This window comes from Eleutherodactylus coqui, chromosome 2 (genome assembly GCF_035609145.1).
Source record: "Eleutherodactylus coqui strain aEleCoq1 chromosome 2, aEleCoq1.hap1, whole genome shotgun sequence".
NCBI lineage: Eukaryota > Metazoa > Chordata > Amphibia > Anura > Eleutherodactylidae > Eleutherodactylus > Eleutherodactylus coqui.
Genome location: NC_089838.1, coordinates 236,093,957 through 236,114,514, shown reverse-complemented (window position 1 = coordinate 236,114,514; position 20,558 = coordinate 236,093,957). Strand labels below are relative to the sequence as shown.

The 20,558-nt window shown below is 45.5% G+C and overlaps 1 protein-coding gene across 2 annotated transcripts in view; it reads right to left on the bottom strand.

Annotated features, from left to right (window-relative positions):
• The window catches only part of USP50 (ubiquitin specific peptidase 50), a 28,519-nt gene extending 9,758 nt beyond the window's left edge, over positions 1-18,761 (bottom strand). Inside the window, exons 1-3 of one of the 2 annotated variants that reach the window (XM_066592647.1) lie at positions 18,489-18,761; positions 17,432-18,413; positions 1,074-1,256 (exon numbers count right to left, since the gene is read on the bottom strand). In XM_066592647.1, coding sequence (XP_066448744.1) covers positions 1,074-1,256; positions 17,432-18,413; positions 18,489-18,747 — 1,424 coding nt within the window. In that variant the 5' untranslated portion in view covers positions 18,748-18,761. Of the gene's footprint in view, positions 1-1,073; positions 1,257-17,431 lie in introns of both variants that reach the window. The other variant, XM_066592646.1, reaches the window with a different exon arrangement.
• Between the last annotated feature and the right edge of the window lie 1,797 nt (positions 18,762-20,558).

The window sequence follows — 20,558 nt, the reverse complement described above, 5'->3', positions numbered from 1 at the left end:
ACTTTTTTTAAACTTTTTATTTTTATCTCACCAGGGAACTTAAAGTTCATAACTTTTGATCATTACCATAATACACTACAATACTTCAGTATTGAAGTGTATTATATTGGTCCATGAGCCTTATAGGCTACCGTAGATGGCAGACCTGGACCTAAGCCTCCAGGTGCCATAGCAACCCATCATGTGTAAAGGATTAAGCAGCTGGAATCAGAGGTTTCTCCAGTCCCAGCTTTTAAAACTGGAGCCCGGCTGTCATTAGAAAGTCAAGTACCGCTCCCATTAGCATGTGATACCTGTGTCAGTATTCTGATGCAGTGCCATAAAAAGGCGCATGTATCCGAATAAGGCCCATTTGTGACTGCCATATAGGTGGTAACAAATGGTTAAGAGGTTAAGGAGTGACTAACACATGATCAGAACGTATGAAATATCTGTTTTTTGTAATAATTCTCCTACCTACTTTATCTGCAGATCTTTGACTGTATGATTGTAAAAGCTTTTAGTGTTATCTGATAAAAGTACAGTCAGATGTCTGTTCAGTCATGCATCTGTCAGCTGCTTGAAATCTCAATACCAATTTCAAGGAGAGAATCAGTTAATCTAGTACGGAAGTCCGCAGGTAAGGGTCCATTTTACAGCCACAAGACCCAGACTCCCTGCGGGTCAATAAGTTGAGTTTAGAGCATGGGTCAGTCTGTAAAAATAGGGCATTTTTTTCCAGTGTCCGTGGAAAAAATTGAAGAGTTTTTTTTTTTTTTTTGAGGCTGTTAGTACTAAACAGATTATATAACTGTAATTATCTTCCTTTTATATCTCACAGTAAATGCTGGTAATGGGTTCTTATCAGTTTCTGACCTTTAAACATGTGGCATGTATAATCTTAATCATTCATTATGGTTTTCTATTGTGTCCATAGCAAATATTGACCATCCGTGATTTTTGAATATGTTCCCGAGAAAAAAGGAAAACTCAGATTGGCAACATAAGTCTGGGTAATGTGGACATACAGATGCTAAAATGCTGAGGCCTCATATAGACTCCATTTACAAATAGCAGATATAAATGAAGGTTACCTAGCCATAAACGCCTCAAACTGCCAAGAGAAGAAATATTCTACCATCGGCGAGGTGCAGCTCAGACACTGTATAACCGCGTTCATGTAACAAGTATTTCCTAGATTACACAGGCCTGTCACTCCTTTGTCTTTTCTTTTCATGAGTGAGTTCCTACTATCGGTGGCGGTTGCTCCAGCTTCACTGTGGGAAAAATAAGCAAATATTAGTAAGTTCTGTTTTTGGGTACATACATTGAGGTAATGGTTTGACAGTGACTGACACTAATACTGTATTAGAATATGCAGCAGAAGCCCACATAAGGATTTACACAATTTTTGGCCTTTTGGATCTTTTATTAGGAGGTAGTTAAAAAAAGTACCCATTCATTGTTGACATTTGCTATTGACTTTCATTGTAAAAAAGATTAGTTGAAATATCTGACCCCATACAATTACAAAATATTCTCCACCTCCCATATGCAAAATTGTCGGAGACCACCAAGCGCAACCCCCTGATCCTTGCAGCTTGAAGGACATAGAATAGACTCCGCAGAGCTAGTCAGATGCCTCCTCCGCATGTGTCCCCATATCTGTCTCTCACAAATAACCCCAATTTCCAGGACAATAATCCCCATGAGATCTTTTCGATCTGGTGTAGACAAGGGGTCGACTCTATAGGCAAACTACTACACGAAAAAGAGAGACGCATCCTGTCGATCGAGGAAATAAAACAGAAATACCCTGAGCTACCAATTCCATTATTCTCTTATATATGCAAGTAAGACACTATATTCAACAACTCCTGCCACATTTCAGACAATTCGACTGGATGCACACAGGCAGTGCATGGATCTCTACATCGGGAGGCATGAGGAGTATGATCTCCAAAATATATAGACTAATAAAGAATTTACAGGAGCAAGATGAGGTAGACGTGGGGGTCAGTAAATGGTCTCTGGATGACCCAGGCCTTACATCAGAATTAATCATGAAATCATTATCATCAGCGCAGAGATACCTCCCCTTGGCCAGGTTTCTAGAGATGCGACTTCAGATCGTTCACAGATCATATTTAACCCCAGTAAAGGGACAGCACATGGGAAAATACCCCACGTCAAACTGTTTTAAGTGCAAGGCTCCAAATGCCAATCTAAACCACAGTCTATGGACATGTCCTGTGATACAGACCTTTTGGTCACGAGTTCATTAATATACCACCACACACTTAACGAATTTTTGTCCACAGGAGCCAACATGGGCGATTTTTGGGTATTTAGACCCAAAGGTATATCACTGCTCAAGAGGAGTGCACAAACTCTTGCACTTTGTGGCATCTGTGGGTTTAAAAGCTATTCTACAAATGTGGATAAAACCAACAGCCCCTCCATTTAGAATGTTTTTGGACAAACTGGCATTTCTGTTCCAGATGGACTGGGCTGAAACATCGCTGTTTAAAGAAAAGATGGTGCAGTCATTCTTTGAAACTTGGGAGAGCTTTGTCAGAATGCTTCCACGGAGAGTAAGGAAGAGATTGAGAGACTGATTCTACCATACGTGTTGGTATCAAGAACAGATGGTACTGGGGGATCCCCCCCTTTAGGGTGTCATAGCCATTGTGCCGGTGTCGGGGAGGAGATCCAAGGACTCTAACCCGATTCTCCATTTTCTAACTTGGGATTTGTCTCGGGTACACGGGTACACTGAGAACGGACCCCGAAAATGGATACATACTACCCAAAAAACAATAAATGAAAGAGAAAGAGATGACACACAATTTTGAAGTCACAGCAGGTCTGTTTGTTCTTATATGTTTATTATAATTTCTTTTATTTTATTAATTTACTTTACTAAAAATGCACAACATATACATTGAGAGGATACCTATGTTGTAATTTGTCAAGAAACAATATCAGTATGCTTTAAAAATCGATTGAACATCTATTGTAATGTGGAGAATTCATCTCGAATGTTTAATAAAAACATTATAAAAAAAAAAAAAGATTAGTTATCCTTTAGGATCTTGTTTCTTGACAGTACAGAATGGCTATGCCATGCAGACCGTGATAAAAAAACAAAACAGGATGTCTATGGATCCCAGTAGAAACAAGTCAAACCTATGCCAAGAGGATACACTTTAGATATATGTTTTCCTCGCATAAACCTATCAGTATTGTACATTGTTTCCAGACAGAAGAGCCAATATTTACAGATGAGAGAGTGAGATGATCAGACATTGCTTTTATCCTTATGTTGGACCCATTGGACACAGGAGGTATTGCCCCATGAACTACGGGATAATCATTACTGAGGTATTTTTGTAAACAAAGAAGTACACAACTCTATAATACAAAAGGCATACCTACGTATAAAGCTCAGAAGTATGTATTTACAGAACTTACACATAAGTAGATGGTGCATTTTGTTCTTCTTTTTCTTCCATATATTAATTGATTTCCGGAAAACTAAACTGGCCTGCTACAACTATAGTTACTGTGTATGATAGTGGTTAACTTCATCGCTGCTTTACATATTCTGGTTTTCCAACTCATCAAACTCTAGAATCAGTATTACATCACAATGACATCAGAATGAGGAAGCAAGCAGAAGCTCGTCGCTTGTCTGTATCATGCTAGGTACAGGACATAACAAAACCTTTAAAGGGAACTTTGTCTAAAATGCTGTCCAAACTGCAGGCATCATGTTATAGAGCAGGAAGAGCTGAACAGATTGTTATATAGTTTTATGGGGAAATATTTATTAGAACTTTTATTTTATTCATTTATATCTGTACATTCTGAGCTGAACAGTCCAATGGGCGGACCTATCAGTGATTGACAGCTTCCCCTGTATGTACACTCATATAGAGTCCTTTCCAGACCTACTCCCAAAATAAGCCCTACCCAGATTTTTTTGGGGGGGGCTTGAAATATAAGCCCTACCCTGAAAATAAATCCTTGCTGTGTTACATTAAAAAAAAGGAATGCATTAACCTAACAGGCTCTGTAGACCATGTCTCTCCCGCTGCTCTCCGGAGCTTTGCCGTGCTTCTTGCAGTCCTCAGCCTCCAACAGAAGATCAATTCCTAGTTACATGATTCATAAATCCCACTCTCTAGGAAGCAATGACTCTGATTGTTTCTCAAGTGTTGCTCAGCCAATCAATGCAGCGCTCGCTGAACCAATGTAACAGCTGTGATTGGTTCTTCAACTGCTGCTCAGCCAATCAATGCAGCAGTCGCGTTGGTTCATTGAGCGCTGCATTGATTAGCTGAGCAGCGCTCGAGAACCAATCAGAGCCATCGCTATCCAGAGGGTGGGATTTATGAGTCCCATTAGTAGGAAGTGATCTTCTGTTGGTGGCCGAGGACTGCAAGAATCACAATAAAGCTTAAAGCTTCAGAGTATAGCGGGAGGGACATGGACCGAGCCTGCTAGGTAAGTAAAATAAGACATTCCCCGAAAATAAGACCCAGTGCCACTTTGGGGGTAAGAATTAATATAAGACAGGGTCTTATTTTTAGGAGAAACACCCAATTAGTGTGCATTCAATATATAGAATTATTTTAAATGTATTTCTGATGGCATGGATTTGCTATTTCATTTTACACTGTTACAAGCTCCCCGTTGTGGTCTCATATTTTTGCCATAAGTTTAACATTAGAGATGAGCGAGCACCAAAATGCTCGGGTGCTCATTACTCGAGTCGAACTTCCCGCGATGCTCGAGGGTTCATTTCGAGTAACGAACCCCATTGAAGTCAATGGGTGACTCGAGCATTTTTGTATATCTCCGATGCTCGCTAAGGTTTTCATTTGTGAAAATCTGGGAAATTCACGAAAGTGATGGAAACGACACAGAAACGAATAGGGCAAGCGAGGGGCTACATGTTGATCTGCATCTCAAGTTCCCAGGTCCCACTATTAAGCCACAATAGTGGCAAGAGTGGGCCCCCCCCCCCAACAATTTTTACTTCTGAAAAACCCTCATTAGCAAGGCATACCTTAGCTAAGCACCACACTACCTCCAAAAAAGCACAATCACTGCCTGCATGACACTCCGCTGCCACTTCTCCTGGGTAACATGCTGCCCAACCCCGGCACGACACAGTGTCCACAGCGCACACCAAAGTGTCCCTGCGCAGCCTTCAGCTGCCCTCATGCCACACACTGGCCTCATAGCCACACCACCCTCATGTCTATTTATAAGTGCGTCTGCCATGATGAGGAACCAGAGGCACACACTGCAGAGGGTTGGCAGGGCCAGGCAGCGACCCTCTTTAAAAGGGGCGGGGCGATAGCCCACAATGCTGTACAGAAGCAATGAGAACTCCAATCCTGTGCCACCTCCGTCAGGAGCTGCAAACATGGGCATAGCAATGGGGAATCCATGTGCCACACAGTATTCATTCTGTCAAGGTGTCGCATAGCTCAATCCACACTGCAAGGGGAAAGCCGTCAGCGCTCTTCCCCCTACCCAAGTCAGTCAGCGCCTTTATGCCAGACAGGTAAATCACCGCAATGGGAACTAAGTTTGCACCAACAGCATAGGTGTGTCCTAGGGAAACCCAAGACATGAACGAAAAATTGATCTGAGCGTCCAAACATGGCAGACTTGCACCGCGCCCACGGCATAGGCCTCGGCCCACAGATTCAGCAATCCTAGGCTGGAAGCGGACTTTCACTGCACCCAGGACATAGGCCTCTGCACAAACCCTCAGCAATCGCGTGCCTACAGCGGACTCCAATGCCAGTGTAGCTGTGCATGTCTCATTAGCGCTGTATTGCTCCTGCAGTTTGTCCCAATGCAGTGCCCGGGATAGTAGAGCTAACGTCAGATTAAATACAGGTGGGCTTCGGCCCACACTGCATGCCCCAGTCAGACTGGGGTTCTTTATAAGTGGACACATGCAGGTACAACTCCGTGTGGACCGACAGCATGGGTGGGTCCCAGGAAGCCACCGGCGTTACATAAATAAATCCCATTGCATTGCCCAGCACGGCTGAGGTAACGTCAGATTAAACGCAGGTGGGCTTTGGACCACACTGCATGCCCCAGTCTGACCGGGGTTTTTAATACATAGACACTGGCAGGTACAAATCCGTAATGTGAAGTCCCTGTGGACGCACAGCATGGGTGGCTCCCTGGAACCCATCGGTGGTACATAAATGTATCCCATTGCAGTGCCCTGCTCAGCAGAGCTAACGTCAGATACAATACTGGTGGGCTTCGGCCCACAGTGCATGCCCCAGTCAGACTGGTAATATGTACCTTAACAGTAACCGCGTTGGTGGGAATGTGGTCGCGACTGCGGACCTAGTAGCGCGGTTTTATTTAGTTTGTTTTCGGAATGTGGCCAGGATTAAATGGGCCGTGGCGGGGGGATGGTGGGGGGGCTCTGTTGTGTCGTTAAAGGTGAAATTCTTGGACTGCCACCAGACGGACCAATGCAAAAGTATTTGCCAAGAATGTTTTCATTGTTGGAGGAGGAGGGGGATGTTTTTGAGGCACTACGTGTCCTCTCCACGTGTCTGTGGTTATATGCACCTTAACAGTAACTGCGTTGGTGGGAAATGGCCTCGCCGCCATCCTGTCTTTGGGAAGCCTCCGTTTCCACACCCCAGTGACATAGCATTAGCAGCGGTATAGGCAGAGCCCAGAATTAGTAACATTTCAGCGGTAGCATTAGGGACAGGCCCCAGTAACATATCACTAGCAGCATTATAGGGGGAGCACAGTATTAGTTCCATTTCAGTAGTAGTAGCAGTCCAGACAGGCCCCAGTATCAATTCCGAAGCAGCAGTATAGGGGGAGCACAGTCTTAGTTCCATTTCAGTAATAGTAGCACTCAAGACAGGCCCTGGTAACATATCACTAGCAGCAGTATAGGGGGAGCACAGTATTAGTTCCATTTCAGTAGTAGTAGCAGTCTAGACAGGCCCCAGTAACATATCACTAGCAGCAGTATAGGGGGAGCACAGTATTAGTTCCATTTCAGTAGTAGTAGCAGTCCAGACAGGCCCCAATAACATATCACTAGCAGCAGTATAGGGGGAGCACAGTAGTAGCAGTCAAGACAGGCCCCAGTAACAATTCCGAAGCAGCAGTATAGGGGGAGCACAGTCTTAGTTCCATTTCAGTAGCAGTAGCAGTCAAGACAGGCCCCAGTAACAATTCCGAAGTAGCAGTATAGGGGGAGCACAGTCTTAGTTCCATTTCAGTAGTAGTAGCAGTCAAAACAGGCCCCAGTAACAATTCCGAAGCAGCAGTATAGGGGGAGCACAGTCTTAGTTCCATTTCAGTAGTAGTAGCAGTCAAGACAGGCCACAGTAACATTCCCGTTGCAGCAGTTTAGGGAGATAACAGTCTCTTTCACATTTCAGTAGTTGCAGTATAGACAAGGCCCCAGTTACATTTATGTAGCAAATGTGTAGGCCAACCCCACACACCTTGCGGTACCATGAGTGCAGGCGAAGCCCATAAAAATTACTAGGATTACACTGTAGGCGAGGGCCCAAAAAAATTGGTGTACCAACAGTACTAATGTACTTCAGAAAAATTGCCCATGACCAACCAAGAGGGCAGGTGAAACCCATTAATCACTTTGGTTACTGTGGCTTAATTTGTAACTAGGCCTGGAGGCAGCCCAGTTAAAATAAAAATTGATTCAGGTCCAAGTTTCAACGCTTTAATGAGAATTGAAACGTATAAACATTGTTTACAAAAGTAATGTGACTGAGCCTTGTGGGCCTAAGAAAAATTGCCCGTTCGGCGTGATTACGTGAGGTTTCAGGAGGAGGAGCAGGAGGAGGAGGATGAATATAATACACAGATTGCTGAAGCTAAAAGGTCCCCGTTTTTTATGGTGATAGAGAACGATGCTTCCATCCGCGGGTGCTGCCTATGTATTGTTTAGGTACCACTGCTGTCCGCTGGTGAAGAAGAGAAGTCTGGGAAAATCCAGGCTTTGTTCATCTTTATGAGTGTAAGCCTGTCGGCACTGTCAGTTGACAGGCTGGTACGCTTATCCGTGATGATTCCCCCAGCCGCACTAAACACCCTTTCTGACAAGATGCTAGCCGCAGGGCAAGCAAGCTCCTCCAGGGCATACAGCGTGAGTTCAGGCCACGTGTCCAGCTTCGACACCCAGTAGTTGTAGGGAGCAGAGGCGTCATGGAGGATGGTCGTGCAATCGGCTATGTACTCCCTCACCATCCTTTTACAGTGCTCCCGCTGACTCAGCCTTGACTGGGGAGCGGTGGCACAGTCTTGCTGGGGAGCCATAAAGCTGGCAAAGGCCTTGGAGAGTGTTCCCCTGCCTGCGCTGTACATGCTGCCTGATCTCCGTGCCTCCCCTGCTACCTGGCCCTCGGAACTGCGCCTTCTGCCACTAGCGCTGTCGGATGGGAATTTTACCATCAGTTTGTCCACCAGGGTCCTGTGGTATAGCATCACTCTCGAACCCCTTTCCTCTTCGGGTATGAGAGTGGAAAGGTTCTCCTTATACCGTGGGTCGAGCAGTGTGTACACCCAGTAATCCGTAGTGGCCAGAATGCATGTAACGCGAGGGTCACGAGAAAGGCATCCTAACATGAAGTCAGCCATGTGTGCCAGGGAACCTGTACGCAACACATGGCTGTCCTCACTAGGAAGATCACTTTCAGGATCCTCCTCCTCCTCAGGCCATACACACTGAAAGAATGACAGGCAAGCAGCATGGGTACCCTGAGCAGTGGGCCAAGCTGTCTCTTCCCCCTCCTCCTCATGCTCCTCCCCCTCCTCCTCCTCCTCCAAAACGCGCTGAGATATAGACATGAGGGTGCTCTGACTATCCAGCGACATACTGTCTTCCCCCGCCTCCGTTTCCGAGAGCAAAGCGGCTGCCTTTATGCTTTGCAGGGAACTTCTCAAGAGGCATAGCAGAGGAATGGTGACGCTAATGATTGCAGCATCGCCTCTCACCATCTGCGTAGACTCCTCAAAGTTTCCAAGGACCTGGCAGATGTCTGCCAACCAGGCCCACTCTTCTGTAAAGAATTGAGGAGGCTGACTCCCACTACGCCGCCCATGTTGGAGTTGGTATTCCACTATAGCTCTACGCTGCTCATAAAGCCTGGCCAACATGTGGAGCGTAGAGTTACACCGTGTGGGCACGTCGCACAGCAGTCGGTGCACTGGCAGATTAAACCAATGTTGCAGGGTCCGCAGGGTGGCAGCGTTCGTGTTGGACTTGCGGAAATGTGCGCTGAGCCGGCGCACCTTTCCGAGCAGGTCGGACAAGCGTGGGTAGCTTTTCAGAAAGCGCTGAACCACCAAATTAAAGACGTGGGCCAGGCATGGCACGTGCGTGAGGCTGACGAGCTGCAGAGCCGCCACCAGGTTACGGCCATTGTCAAACACGACCATGCCCGGTTGGAGGCTCAGCGGCGAAAGCTAGCGGTCGGTCTGCTCTGTCAGACCCTGCAGCAGTTCGTGGGCCGTGTGCCTCTTCTCTCCTAAGCTGAGTAGTTTCAGCACGGCCTGCTGACGCTTGCCCACCGCTGTGCTGCCACGCCGCGCGACACCGACTGCTGGTGACATGCTGCTGCTGACACATCTTGATTGCGAGACAGGGGTTGCGTAGGAGGAGGAGGGTGGTTTAGTGGAGGAAGCATACACCACCGCAGATACCAGCACCGAGCTGGGGCCCGCAATTCTGGGGGTGGGTAGGACGTGAGCGGTCCCAGGCTCTGACTCGGTCCCAGCCTCCACTAAATTCACCCAATGTGCCGTCAGGGAGATATAGTGGCCCTGCCCGCCTGTGCTTGTCCACGTGTCCGTTGTTAAGTGGACCTTGGCAGTAACCGCATTGGTGAGGGCGCGTACAATGTTGCGGGAGACGTGGTCATGCAGGGCTGGGACGGCACATCGGGAAAAGTAGCGGCGACTGGGAACCGAGTAGCGCGGGGCCGCCGCCGCCATCATGTTTTTGAAAGCCTCCGTTTCCACAAGCCTCTACGGCAGCATCTCCAGGCTGATCAATTTGGCTATGTGCACGTTTAACGCTTGAGCGTGCGGGTGCGTGGCGGCGTACTTGCGCTTGCGCTCAAACAGTTGCGCTAGCGACGACTGGATGCTGCGCTGAGAGACATTGCTGGATGGGGCCGAGGACAGCGGAGGTGAGCGTGTGGGTGCAGGCCGGGAGACGGTCGTGCCTGTGGCCTGAGAGGGGGGTTGGATCTCAGTGGCAGGTTGGGGCACAGGGGGAGAGGCAGTGGTGCAAACCGGAGGCGGTAAACGGCCTTCGTCCCACCTTGTGGGGTGCTTGGCCATCATATGCCTGCGCATGCGGGTGGTGGTGAGGCTGGTGGTGGTGGCTCCCCGGCTGATCTTGGCGCGACAAACCTTGCACACCACAGTTCGTCGGTCGTCTGCACTCTCAGTGAAAAACTGCCACACCTTTGAGCACCTCGGCCTCTGCAGGGTGGCATGGTGCGGGGGGGCGCTTGGGGAAACAGTTGGTGGATTATTCGGTCTGGCCCTGCCTCTACCCCTGGCCACCGCACTGCCTCTTCCAACCTGCCCTACTGCTGCACTTGCCTCCCCCTCTGAAGACCTGTCCTCAGTAGGCTTAGCAAACCAGGTGGGGTCAGTCACCTCATCGTCTAGCTGTTCTTCCTCCGAATCCTCTGTGTGCTCCTCCCTCGGACTTACTGCCCTTACTACTACCTCACTGATAGACAACTGTGTCTCATCGTCATCGTCCTCCTCACCCACTGAAAGCTCTTGAGACAGTTGCCGGAAGTCCCCAGCCTCATCCCCTGGACACCGGGAACTTTCCAAAGGTTGGGCATCGGTCACGACAAACTCCTCCGGTGGGAGAGGAACCATTGCTGCCCAATCTGGGCAGGGGCCCGAGAACAGTTCCTGGGAGTCTGCCTGCTCCTCAGAATGTGTCATTTTCATGGAGTGAGGAGGCTGGGAGGAAGGAGGAGCAGCAGCCAGAGGATTCAGAGTCGCAGCTGTGGACGGCGTAGAAGACTGGGTGGTCAATAGATTGCTGGATGCACTTTCTGCCATCCATGACAGGACCAGCTCACACTGCTCAGTTTCTAATAAAGGTCTACCGCGTTGACCCATTAATTGTGAGATGAATCTGGGGACCCCAGAAACTTGCCTCTCTCCTAATCCCGCAGCAGTCGGCTGCGATACACCTGGACCAGGAGCTCGGCCTGTGCCTACACCCTGACTTGGGTCTCCGCGTCCTCGCCCCCGTCCACGTCCTCTAGGCCTACCCCTCAGCATGGTGTATTACCAGTAGTGCAGAAACAGAACGCTGTAATTAAATGTGCCACTTATTGGCCTGTGGTTGGAGGCTGACTTCGCTTACGGAACGCACAGCAGAGCCAGGAAACAATTATGCGCAAGCCTGTAGTGAGACCTAGGTGCGTATGACTGAGCTACTGGAATTCACAGGGCAGAACCAGTCAAGTGGCCAAAGGCCAGTGGTAGGCCTTAAGTATTTTGCTTCAATTTTTTAAAATGGTGAGGTGAAAAACCAGACAGACACCGTATGCAGCGTATATATGTATACTCTTTCCCTCTGGCGGGATGACGGCGATCATGTAACAGACACAGCAGAGCCAGGAAACAATTATGCACAAGGCTGGGTATTAATCAGCGACTACTACCCCCAGCAGACACGACGTAAACTGAAGACGGTCACAGGCAGGCCAAATATAGTATTGTTTTCCACTTTTTGGGAAAAAGCCCACTGCCTGTGATATAGCCTGTATATGGATTTCCCTGTTGGAGGATGACTGTGGTTACTGAAAGCACAGTGCAGCCAGGAAACAATTATGCACAAGGCTGGGTATTAATCAGCGACTACTACCCCAAGCACACACGCCGTAAACTAAAGACGGTCACAGGCAGGCCAAATATAGTATTTTTTTCCACTTTTTGGGAAAAAGCCCACTGCCTATATATCCAGTATATCTCTTTCCCTGTACCACTGTCCCTGCCTCAGCAGTACTGCCCCTATACTCTATAAAATTACTGCAAACTGAGGACGCTATGGTCTGCACGCCCGATATACAAAAATAAATAAATTGTGCAACACTGCTAAAAGCAGCCTCAACAGTACTGCACACGGTCAGATGTGGCCCTAAGAAGGACCGTTGGGGTTCTTGAAGACTAAAATAACACCTAACACTCTCCCTATAGCAGCTACAGCAGCAACAGCACTTTCCCTGATCTCTCTTAGCATGTGTCTGTGGTGAGCCGCGGGCGGGGCAGATTTAAATACTCAGGTGTCATCTGATCTCCCCAGCCACTCACTGCAGGGGGGTGGAATAGGGCTGGAATGTCACAGGAGGAAGTTGTAATGCCTTCCCTGTGTTTCTATTGGCCAGAAAAGCGCGCAAATTTCTCAGGGAAGGAAATGTAATGGAGTTGAGCACCGCGTGGTGCTCGTCTCGAGTAACGAGCATCTCGAACACCCTAATACTCGAACGAGCATCAAGCTCTGACGAGTACGCTCGCTCATCTCTATTTAACATGTGATATGTTATGTTCATTTTCACATTAATTTAGATAGTTGCCTTGTCACCTTCTCTTGTATAGTTTTTACTATAAGTACGACTATGACCATTTTCCAAAAATATTTATTGTTGTCTATTTTATGTACCGCATATTTTATAAAATACATTTCTATACATATTCATCAACTATTCTTTATCTGTATTAGGGCTCCTTTCCACTGGCGAGATAATCGCACGTTTTCAGTGCGATGCGAGAGTGCGAGCTCTTGCAGGAAAGTCCCACACATGTTGTTCTATGACAGCCTTTCCACTAGTGATGTTTAAGGGCAAGCTGCAATGCGAGGATTAAAAATCGCAGCAGGAGGATTGTTTCAGCGTTTTGCATTTTCCTGTTGCCCATACAGTGCAATGGCAAAACAGATTCTCGCATCGCAATGCAAAAGCTAGCGATTTTGCAGCATTGCGATGCGATTTTAACATTGCAATTGTCTCGCAGCAATATCGCTATCACCAGGGGAAAGGAGCCCTTAGGGCTCCTGCACACTTGCGTTTTTCTTGCGCATTTTTTTCACGCAACATCGCTGCGGTGTTTTACGCAATTGTCAGTGGGACTTTCTAATGTTAAAAAACGAATCGCAAGTTGGCGCTTTGCAATTTTTGTGCGATGTGTTTTTAACATTAGAAAATACCATTGACAGTCGCGTGAAAAAAACTAAGCGATATCGCTTGAAAAAACGCGCAAGAAAAATGCAAGTGTGCAGGAGCCCTTAATGTGATATATATTTATGAGTGTATTTAAATTCATATGTATATATTTTTTCTTCACCAAATTTTTATTCTTCACTTTTACTTTCTCTCCTTAACTTAAACACTAATTTCTACTACACATTATTTATTCTGTATACTTTTACCAGCTGAACTGACAAAGGGGGCTTTCCCTGAAATGAATTGCCATATGCTGGCCATGCACTATATTTAATAAAGGAGAAGTTTTTGTACCACGTTGTTATACATTATACTTCCAAGATAAGAGTCTTTTAGCTTTGTTCTTCTGTTCCCTTACGCCCACCCAGGTGATGCGTTATCTGGTAGGCGACTTTTTCACTACTTATAATATCATCTTTCTCTTCAAACCTATATATATTTTCTTCACCGACACGACTCTATGGGTTTTGCTCCACACCTCTTTTTTTCCCCTTACCTCTAATAAAGTGGCCATTCAATGTAAAAGTTAGGCGGTAGAAGAAAAGCAGGTATCTTGCCCTATCACCCTAGCATCTAATCTATTTAAAACATGTGAGATTGCTGAAGGGAACGGCTGCAAGCAGATTGACACATACGACCTTGCCTGGCTTCAGATTATGTGGAGTTAGCCAAAGGGCAGCGTAGGCCTGCAGAGCCATCTACAGCTCTTTGGTTGTGTGGCTATGCTCCCCTAGACATATGGTGACTTTAGTGTTCTCCTGCAACGGAAATCTGCGGAGTTAAAATGCAAGTGCACAGGCGGCATTACTCCAGATCTTACAGATGACCACTCTTCTGTCATCATCAAGACTGCCCCGTCCTGTGACCTGACCTAGCTCTGGGCCTAACGTTGGTGCTGCTGCGACTAGTAGCAGCTAATGGTAATGGTTCAGACCTTATTTTTATCTGCGACATCCTACTCCCTGTCTTAGCATGGTGCTGCCCTGCAACGTCCCCATTGTGAAGGTCTCAGGCCTGAATATGATTTTCTCTTGTCCACCACTTCTTGACACAGCTAAACAGGATTTTCTGGGCATACTGCTAGCCGTACAACTCAGCAAAATTTACTAATCGCATATCCTGTTCAGCTGGAACCAACAACGTAATGTAACATTGGAATGTGAAAATGCAAGTTATTGTTCAATCTAAGATAACATCTCTAAGCAGCAATCTATGTGTTACCATGCGGCGGTTGCTGGTCCTCCCGGGGCAGCGGTGTGCAGGGTCCCGCGGTTGGGGCGCATCCCCCCGGCTACTCGTCCGGCTGCCTGGCCGGCGTGGGCGGCATGGTGCTGGTGGCACGTGGCGCCGTGCACGAGCTCCCTTTTTTATCATGCTCTGTTGGGAGTTGTCTGTCTTCCTCTCTCCGCCCTTGGGCAGAGGTTTTTGTTTAAAGGTCGGGCAGAGACTTGCAATCACTGCCAGTTATTGGTTTCCCTCAGTGTGCTAGCTAGTCTGCCTCGGTTGGTCTCCTGCTTCTGTCATCTTGTCTGCTATACTTTACTGTTGTCCGCCAGGTTTTTCCATCTGCCTCAGTTCTGCTTAGTATTGTTCGTGTTGGTTATTTACATCTGCCTTTTCTGTCAGTATACTTTCCATCCAGGTACGCCAGCGTCCCTTTTCGGTCTCTAGGGAGAGTAGGGACCACCGTTCAGTTGCCCGCTGGGGGTTAGCCAGGAGTGGAGGCAAGCAGGCAGGGACAGGTTGTGTGGGTGAGATCTAGGGCACCTGGGCTGGCGTATCAAGGGTAGTATAGCGTAACAGTATGTTTATGTGAAAACAAGTTTATCAGGCATAAAGCCCACCCTGCGTCATATTACTATATAAGTTGTGATATATGTAATAAAGGTAGATTGCTTTGTACATAGACCTGTCTGTGTCACTGCTTTTTTACAGCGGCCGCCATAACCACCTCTGATTTGGAGCCCCACAGCATATTGACGGAAGGATTGAATTTCCCTATCACAATCTTCCTCCTGACAATCATGACTTTTCTTGGCTGTCCATGTTCAGTCAAGCACTTTTCATGTTCCATCTCCTCTTCATTGTCCTTATCCTCCTGAGTGGACTCTACATCACAGTGAGCACTGGAAGCTGGCATCACTGTTTCCACATCCCCTGTGGGTACACTTCAGAGGAAAAAATGGTTAGGCAACAGTACATGCAATGTCATGGTTTTCTCCCTCTGGTAGTTCAGACTGCCTAGTTGACATCCATGATATTGAATGATCAAACAGCTACTCAGACTGATCCATGTGGCCTGCTTTAGAGATTGCGGGGAAGTTGGGACAGGGTGAAGAAGAGGAGGGATACTCATGGCCAACTGGTGCAGACTGACTGCTGTGTGCCTGCGACTGAGAGGAAGAAAAGGATGTGGTACTTGAGGCATGGTGTGTCATCCACTCTAAAACCTGTTTCACGTGCTGTGGATGTAGAACGACTTCTAAGGAATGACAGCAGGCTTATCTCACCTCCTGCAGATTGTGGAACTGTTGCTTCAGTGGGAGCTGCTTGAAGTGCCAACTGGACCCATCCTCTACCACCTCCACTAATGGTACGTCCCTACCCCTTGTTTTCTTCATATTTCCTTTTTATTTGTTTAGGGTTTTTTTTGTTTATTTTAAGTGTAGTTTTTAGAATATCTGTCCCTAACAACAGACCACACATCTGTCTGGGATGATCATTGGAAATCTGATTTTCCCATGATCTTTGCCAAAAAATGGGTCAGACTTCTCAATTCAATTTAGCTAAAATCAGGGGAATTTTATCGCCCTGCCAATCAAGACGACCAACACTAATCAGGATACATGAAGGAGGTACAACTGTAGAACTAATACAACCACAAAAGCATAAAAATGTCCAAAGGATTGCAAGTGCAAACAAAAAACCTCTAAAAAGATATTATGAAGTAGCTGATAATCCTGCAACATGTTTTCCTTGGGTAGAACACCTCTTTTTATCAGGGGAGTAAAACAACAGCATATAATAGATGGGATGTTATCTATTAAAGAACATGATACATTAGTTCTTGGATATTAGATTTAGTCTTAATCATAACATAAATTCGGTGTCTGTTCTCTTAAACACATACAGTAGGTGTCTTTGCTTTTAGCGTATCAACGTGCATGATACAATTTGGAGTTTTTATTGAAAGGCAAGAGTGCTGGACATCTTTTCACTTTATAATATACCTTACTCTCTATTGTCCCTTATTACTGATGGTTGGGGAGATTTCTGTCCATCTTCTGATGTTAGAATGTTAATGTCACCAAATAATCTTTTTATGACTTATTGGATATTTGCATTTATTAAGCAGAATTAAATAATTTGAAGGCTCTTTCATAGGGTTTCCATGCTAGACATGGACAAAATCTGGATAAGTAGGGATATCGGTATAGCAACTAAATGCAGTATAGTGCAAACCATCGTATTCCCCATAGCCATGTATGGATGTGAAAGCTGGACTGCGAGAAAAGCTAATAGAAGGAGGATTGATGCGTTTGAGCTGTGGTGCTGGCGAAAGCTGCTGTGTATGTCCTGCATGGCGAGAGTAACAAACAGAGAAGTCCTGAATCGTAGAAGACCTGATATATCACTGGAGGCCAAGATGACCGGACTCAGACTCACATATTTTAGCCATGTAATGCGAGCAGAGTCGCTAGAAAAATCTATAATGCTTGGACAGATCAGTGGCAAAAGAAGACCCGGCCGCCAAAGAACACGATGGCTGATACTGTCAGAGCTGATACTGGCATGGAAATCACACAACTGAAAGAAGCAGTGCAAAACTAAAAAACATGGAGGGAACTGATCTTTAGGGTCACCGAGGGTCGTGAACTACTAAACAGCTAACAACAACAAGAAGCAGAATTGTTATTGCTTCTCCAGGAATCCTCTTCAATTCTATCCACATTGTCAGGTCGTAGGTTGTCAGGCTCTGCACTATTCATAGTATAATAGGTTTTTCTGGATATTGCTTGATATTTACATTAATCTAATCATTATATTACTGCATATTAGTTATTCTGGGATTTAGCACTTATTTAGTGGTATATTAGTTTACTGAACAATCTTGCAACAGTGTTGCTTTATATCATGACTAAGTATAGACTCACCATTCCATATCATGTTTATCAGAGGCGGTTCCCTCCCATCGAGTGGCACCTGAATGGGCGTTATTTCCAAGTATCTCTTGTGATAGAAGTTTTACAAACTTCTTTAGAGAAAATCCTTCTCCATAGTCTGCATATTCCAATAAATTAAGGATAAAAGCATTGATGCAAGAAAAATAGACTAAAAGCCAAAACACAGCCAAAAATGTGATTGCATCATAGTCTCTTCCATACACTGGGAATATACTGTATCCATTTGAACAAGACCAGTTGACATAATCTCTCAATGGCTTGTCCATATTGTTTTCTTTACTAGCTGCTGACCCACAATTTCCTCCCAGCCTGGAAACAAGTTGTAGTTTTAAGCCAAGCTTGTTAAACTCTTCAATGACTGCCTGATTTATATGCGCTGAGCTGTCAAGCTGCACTGTATAATTTCTCTTGCAAAATGGGATTAGAAGTTTGCGTATAATGTATAGAAATGGGATGCATTGAGTTTGTCTGAGGACTTGCGTTATTGAGTAAATATAAAAGCTACAAATGTAACCAGTTTTCTTTTCCAATAGTAGAACGACCCGCAGATCACTGGGATGCCTGGTATCTCTAAAGTCAATTTTGTATTTGTCAATACAGAGAACTTGTGTAGGATCATAACTTGTCCTAAAGTTTAATCCAAGCCGTTCTTGCAAGTGGTTAATTTCTTGAAACAATGTTCTTGCATTTATGTTTTCTCCTGTACAAAATAGATGGAACCAATCTTGGAATGGCTGGTGTGGAAAAAATGTGAGATATTTTTTCATTGAAGCAACTACCGCTCTTTTTGTGGGTTTTCCATACAGTCCAATTAAGCCACTTGACAATAGGTTTCCCACCCATTTCACAAGGTCAGCCTGCTCCATCTTCTTCAAGTTCTGGCCTCCACTTTTATGCAGCCTCCTGACATTCTTGTTGATTTTCTGTTGCACTCTTCCCAGCAGCTGCTCATCTAGAAAGTGTAGAAATATGTGTTTTGTTGCTGATGGTGCTTGGAAAATGTTTTTTCCAAATTCACTCTGCTTACCTCCCTTTGGTTTAACTCTGTGTTGCGAAGTAAAACATTTTCTGCAGAGCATGCAAGATGAAGTGACAATTCCAACTGTAGAGTAATCTTCAGATGCCCATTGCGTCCATATTAGTGTAGCGACTGTAACATCCATACCCACATAATGGATTGTGTAGAGTCTTAGGAAAATCAGTAGAGGGTTTCTGTTAAATGGCTTTTGTTTGTGGGAGTGGTTAATTTGGTTTCTAGTGACTCCCAAATGAAGGCCGCTCAGCATTAGCAATCTGTGTACTCCAGTCAGTTGTTAGAGCTACAGCACTGTAAACTAAAGGAATTATAGGCGAGGCAATTGGATACCTTCTGCATACAACCGAAGCATTACATTGTAATGAAAGGGTAACACCTCTGAGAATTCAAAGGTGTAGCAAGAATCAAACAAATGCAGAATCTAATTATTGTTAATATATCATTCTAATGTATCTTCAGTTATTTATGGAAAGCTTCTTGAAGACATATGTTTTAATGGGCGCTATTAAAATGGTTTGAAATATTTCATGTCTCACCATATCGTCTGTTTGGCTATGATTTCCATTGGAGCAAATAGAATTCCTCAATGAAGAATTTTTGCTGTTTTCACGGATAGAAGAAGGGCAGATGTTTTTGAGGTGATATGACTGTGCAAATGATTAATTATAAGGAGTGAAAGAGAGATTTAAATCAAATTGAACCTCAAGGCAGTGGGTGTGTGGTCTAAAAGTAGTACCACACGCTAAAATGCGAGTATCAAGATAGGTAGGTTAGTAGATAGTGGAAACACAAGTTGTTCAGTTTTTAAAAGATTCATCTTCAGACAGACAAAGGGCTGGTTAGAGACATCAGACAGACAATCGCTGGTGTTTTGTATTAGTGCAGGGGTGATGTCATGGGAAGTAGTATATAATTGGGTGTCATCAGAGTAGAGATGGTTCTGAAAACTCAACCTGCTGCTAGTTTGTCCAATAAGGGTTGTATATACTGTCAGGTAGAAATTCTAAGTACAGCACCAATCGGGCCCACCCCACTTGCCCCGTTGCCGGCGGTAAAGAGAAAAACACCACACAGAGGTCTGGTATCATTCCTCACACGGGACATGGCTGCGCTTTGCCAACGTGCTTTATTACAGATTACATGAGATCTTATACCCTTTGTCCCATCCCCATCAAGGGGTGATGGGCTTATAACCATATATGGGCAGTCCGGATTTCCGGCCTGACAGTGAAAATTATGTACATGGTTGAACATCTTGATATCTTGTTCCAGCGCTTCTGGGAAAACGGCCAAGTACATGCGGCCTTCATGTCTGGTTCTTCTTTGCTGTGTTTAAGATACATTTTGTTCAAGATACGTTTTTGTCTTCGCCTGGCAAGGCCTCTTGGAATATCTGATGTAAGGCGACATATAAGTTTTTTTTCATTTGGAATTGAATAAAACTTGCATATAGGTATAAAAGTATAAAGAACATATGGCAATATATATATATATACCCTCACAAACCCCCCTAAAAAACTTAATATGGAGATCAAGCATCAGACCTTGCACTCTTCCTCGGTCGTCTCTCCCTTGCGTCAGGGTTTCTCCACTGCCCGTAAGTCCCTACTCCTAAAAGGGAGGGATCCCTACCTCACCTCAGAAGGAGGCCATGGATTCCCTGGGCTTATTTCCGGGCATCCATACCCTCTATCTGTACGAGTTAACACCCCGCAGGGTGTGCCCTCGCCGGAACCTAAGGTCTTCTGCACTTTCCCTAGGCAAATGGGAAGTCCACTGACAGTACATCTTATGAGACCGGGACAGGCATAGTACTAGTCCATCTCTCCATTCTTCTGGTAACGTACGTGGTTGGCATTATCGGAACTGGCTCTTCATCTTTTTCAAACAAGGGAAACGTTGGTCACATTGTCCAGTCCCTTACTCATACTCTTTTTGATCAAAGGGATAATACACATACAGGAAATTACATACCCCACCTCTTTCTGCTAAAATCATATCCACGGCTACTCTAGGGCCATGGATGCAGTGGGCCCTAACTGGTCAGCTAACCCTTGTAAA